The sequence below is a fragment of the Palaemon carinicauda genome, chromosome 18 (genome assembly GCF_036898095.1).
Source record: "Palaemon carinicauda isolate YSFRI2023 chromosome 18, ASM3689809v2, whole genome shotgun sequence".
Lineage (NCBI taxonomy): Eukaryota > Metazoa > Arthropoda > Malacostraca > Decapoda > Palaemonidae > Palaemon > Palaemon carinicauda.
The window spans coordinates 17216833-17221832 of NC_090742.1; the positions used below are offsets into that span (position 1 = coordinate 17216833).

The following is a 5000-nucleotide window of genomic DNA, read 5'->3' on the forward strand; positions in this document are numbered from 1 at the left end:
TCCTTTCTCTTTCTTTTCTTTTCCTTTCTGCTTCTTCAATTTCTTCCACACTTTCTTGCTGAAAAGCACTGTGATGAATGGGAACAGTAGATCTGAGAGGATGTCCAAACACTATTTGGTTCGGCGATCGTCCATCTGCTCTTGGAGTGTTTCTTAGTTCCAACATTGCTTCTTGAAATGTTTCATCCACCGTTGTTTTATTTATCTTTTTTAGTAAGGTCTTGACTTTCTTAACAAAGGCTTCGGCATGCCCATTACTGCTTGGGAAATGGGGTGAGCTTGGGCCCCACTCGATGCCCTTCCTCTCCAGAAACTTCTGAAATTCTGCGGCTCGGAATTGCGGTCCACCATCTGTTCGGATCCGTTGTGGGTTTCCCATTATTGCCATCATTTTTATCATTGCCCCCACAATAGATCCTGCTGATGGATCATCTTTCCATTCATGGACCATCGGATATCCACTCAGGCGATTAGCATAAATCAAGAAATGTCTGCCATTACAGTAAAATAGGTCTGCAGATACACATTCGAACGATCGAGATGGTAATGGGTCTGATTGTAGTGGTTCCTTTCCCAAGCTGGGTAGATGGCATTGGCATGTCTCACATTTCTCTACTAGCTGATTTATGTCATTTGTGATACCAGGCCAGTATACACACATACGGGCACGCTGCTTCGTTCTTGTAATTCCTTGATGAGCAGTATGCAGTAGATTAAGAACTTCTCGTCTCTGTCCTTTTGGAATTACAATGCGCTGCCCATATATCACAAGGTCTTCGTCAATAGCTAATTGGTGCCGTATGGCTTTATACTGTTTCACACATGCAGGTACATCTTCATTTCCTACATTGTCATTCCTGACAGCAGTTACTAATTCCATGTATTCTGGGTCTCCTCTTGCGGCTTCACGTAACTTTTCAATGATAAGGTCAGTGCATCCTTTCCCATCCATTGAATTCTCACTTCCTATTGATGCGATCCGAATAGCCATCAATGTACGTCCCTGTAGATAGTCTTCACCTTCATCTGGATCCTCCACGGGTGTTCGGCTAAGGCAATCTGCGATAGCATGCTCCTTACCTTTTCTCCATTCGACAGTGAATTGATATTGACTTTGGAGTTCTGCCTTCAAATTCTGCAATTTAACATTTTCAACCTGGGTCAAAGAGTATTTGTTGAATATTGACAAGAGCGGACGATGGTCAGTAATCACCGTAAACTGTGGTAGTCCAGACAAATATAACCTACTTTTCTTCAATGCATATCTGATAGATAGAGCCTCTAGTTCTATCATGGAGTACCTGGTTTCAACATCTGTCAGGAACCTGCTTCCACAACTGATGAGTTTCCATCCATCTTCATGTCGTTGAAGCACGATTAAGCCAAATCCATTTAGTCTGCTTGCATCAGTTTCCACACGAGTTTCCCGAAGTGGATCAAATTGTGCAAGAACTGGTGTTTTTACGAGAAGTTGCTTCACTTCATTAAAGGCTTCAGTATGTGCTGGCAACCATTGAAACTGATTCCTGGTTTTCAAAAGTTCCCTCAGCGGCGTGCTCGCTGCACTAGTGTGCGGGCTAAAGGATCCTAACTGATTTACCAATCCCATAAAACTTCGTAGTTCGGTGATATTTGTCGGCGTTGCAAAATCTGCAATAGCATTCACTTTCTTTGGATCTGCTTCTGTCCCGTTTTTGGACAAAACATACCCAGCAAACTGCACTTGTGGTTGAGCAAATTTGAATTTTTTCTCATTCAATGAAATGCCATGTTCGATGCACCTGTTTAGGAATGCCCGTACATCTTGTATGTGTTCCTTATACGTCCTACTTGCAATCAGCACGTCGTCCACCACTTTATGGGTTCTTTCCAAACCATCAATTGCCAAGTCTCCTCTGAAATTGTAACTGTCACCAGTGCTGATGAATCCCATAGGCGCTCTCTTGTACCGAAATCTTCCCCATGGTGTTAGGAAAGTAGTAAGATCTCTTGAATCTTCATGTAACTCTAATTGCCAGTAACCCTTGACAGCATCACATACTGTGAAGTATTTAGCACCATGAATCACTTCATTTATAGCATCCTGTGGCGTTTTGGCATTGTACCGTCCTATTTACTTGCGAATTGAGCTTTGTGAGATCGACCGTCATTCTGATCCCACCAACTGGTTTCGGGATTACAACGATTGGATGGCACCATTCCGTTGGTCTATCTCCAACTCGTTCTATGACATCCTGATTAATCATGTTCTCCAGCTCCTTCTTCACTGCATCCCGCAATGGGTAGCTCACTGGTCGGGAGGCATAAATTGCAAAAGGTTTTGCATTTTCCTTAAGCTCTATTCTCATCGGTGCAGTTTTCATAGTTTTTAACCGTCCTTCAATGCTGAACACTTCTGAGTAGTCTTCTATGATCTGGTTCCTCGTGTTTATGCTGAATTCCTCCACTGGGAATTCCTCCACTGGGCTATTTTTTTCAGTACACCGAAGATCTGTGATAATACGAACTGTTTTTTTCATAGGAAATGGGAAATTTTCATGCACGATGTGCAACTTCTTGCAGGCATCAAGAGATATATACATCTCCTCACTTTTGACGTCACTACAAAAAATAACATTTTCCACACATTTGTTACCATTACCATGTAACACTAAATCAGTCTCTCCAATAACATTTAGTCTTTTGCCGTTAACACTTTCTAAGTACTCTTCACAGAATTGGAGGTCCTGTTCACCAAGCATCAAATCCTCCATCATTCCCACACCAGCAACAGTCCTCTCTGCTCCTGTATCGGCGATGACCCATTTTCTGATGACATGACTCTTCAGTGGGTGATGGATGTCAACTGACAACATCGGACGTTTCTCAGTACGCCTAGAAATGTCGGCGACATGCTTGCGTTTATCGGCTTTAGGAGACGATTTTGTAGCGTTTTCCTTCCATGGACTTTCACAGGCCTTACTATAATGGTTAAAGCGACCACAATTAAAACACTCCTTTCCCATTGCTGGACATTTTTTTCCTTGTTGGTGGGCTGAAAAACCACATCTGCGACACTTTGCGGATTCATCTATAGAGGATTTGTTGGCATGACTTTTTGTTCGCTGTTGACTTTTGCTTCTTTTCCGGGTCTGCAATCTATTCATATCAACACTATAACCTCTGCTCAATCTCTGATCTTCTTTCCCTGCCAACTCACGGTTGCGGTATAAAGTGATCGTCTCACGAAGGTTAAGTGCAGGTTTCTTCCCCAACAGTTCCTGTCTTACACTCTCATCGCGAACTCCGGACAATATAAGAGTGGCAATCCATTCATCAGCACTCATGTCTGACAGGTTGACATCCTCTGCTTGCTCCCGAAGATCCACCAGAAAATCGTCAAATGACTCTCCGGATTCTTGCTTCCTCCGAACAAGCTTGTAACGGTCTACTGCGATGTTCCGTTGTGATTTAAGGTGTCCCCTAATCCTCTCTATGATTTCATTCAAACTTAATTGTGTATCCATTGGGATTTCCATTGCATGGCGAATTCTTTGAAGGAACTCTGGTGTGCAAAACGTCCAAAAAGTCGCGATCTGGTCCTCTCAAGTTTTCTCCCCTAGCTTCGCCACCTGTGCGTAATTTTTCCATGTAGCCTCCCATCTCTTGAAAATCTTCAAAGTAGTACCATCATCTAGTAACTCTGGGGGTCTAACAGAAATTTTTGTTGTCTCACTTCGGCGACTTCTCTCAACTCCTGTGGTTGTGTTATCGTTGAGGTCAGCCCGAGGTGTGACTCGTTCAAGGATAGCAGCTAATTCTCGTTCGCGGCGCTCCTGTTCACGTGTAAAGCGTTCTTCCTGTGATTGCATCTGCTTCTGTAGCATTTGCAACATAGCAAACATGGGATCACTTGCCGCAATAAAAGTAGTTTCCTTGTGCTTTTCAATAGGAGTCTTTATTCCCTCCTCAGTGTCGCCTATCAAATTGGACCTTTCGATGGTTATTTGAAGTAGTCTTGATAATCTTGATGTATTATCCTTGTTGTCATAAGGAACTCCAAGAGCCTCCAGGTAATTCTTGATTTCATCACGATCTAAATCACCAATATTTTCTTTAGTGAGGGCAAGGGCTTCCTCACGAAGTTCTGCAACTATAGGCATTGTAGTGGTAGGGTTATTCTTTCTGCTTGTAGATATCTTCCTTTATACTCACTGCGCCATGTGTTAACTTAATTCAGGAGCCAAATAAATATCGATGATAACGAATCAACTATTTATTCCTGAATGGATTTATTTATAATACGAAGTGTTACCTTCACGGCTGACAAATAACGACTCCCCATATAAGAAAAGGCGGGAGGCGAAAACCATTACAGTAGACATGTAAACAAAGTAACAGTAGTAATTATTATATGTAAAAAACTGGTCGTTTGACCATACAACTGTTGAACGACAATCATAACAACATGTAGATAGAACTCTAGTATACTTCAGTGAGGTTGTAGACACTACAAGAAGCTACCGAGCTTGAGCGGGCACAAACTCCAGTCTGGCAGATCGTCAAGCAGGGACGTTTGCAATAGGCCACCACAATCCTTAAATCTTTTAGATAATTAACCAACACTAAATTGTCTCTATTTTTCAATCCAGTTCAGCCCAACAGCTCCCAAGAGACCTTCGGCCGAGATGACCTCCCAAGGTGATCCGAAGAAGTCGCCGACGGAGAGCACGATCTCCCGAAGGGCTTGCCACACCATAGAGAAGAACGACTTCCTCAGTTCGTACGCTTCAGTGGCTCTAAGGAACCCTTTTCATCCAGTGGATAATCCGGAAGTAAGTTTTTAAAGTTCACTGCGTCTTTCTTCACCCCCTTTTTATTCATTATTCGTCTTTTGTCGTGTCTTTCCTCACATGTATTTCTTTGCATTTTGTTTGATGGCATTTGTCTGTCAACCTGTCAATCATGTGTTTTATTATATATATATATATATATATATATATATATATATATATATATAT

At 42.3% G+C, this 5000-nt stretch overlaps 1 protein-coding gene across 2 annotated transcripts in view; it reads left to right on the forward strand.

Annotated features, from left to right (window-relative positions):
• LOC137657639 (1-aminocyclopropane-1-carboxylate synthase-like protein 1) overlaps positions 1-5000 on the forward strand; it is a 17993-nt gene that overhangs the window by 3928 nt on the left and 9065 nt on the right. For both annotated transcript variants that reach the window (XM_068392033.1, XM_068392032.1), the window contains exon 2: positions 4632-4814. In XM_068392033.1, coding sequence (XP_068248134.1) covers positions 4668-4814 — 147 coding nt within the window. In that variant the 5' untranslated portion in view covers positions 4632-4667. The remainder of the gene's footprint in view (positions 1-4631; positions 4815-5000) is intronic.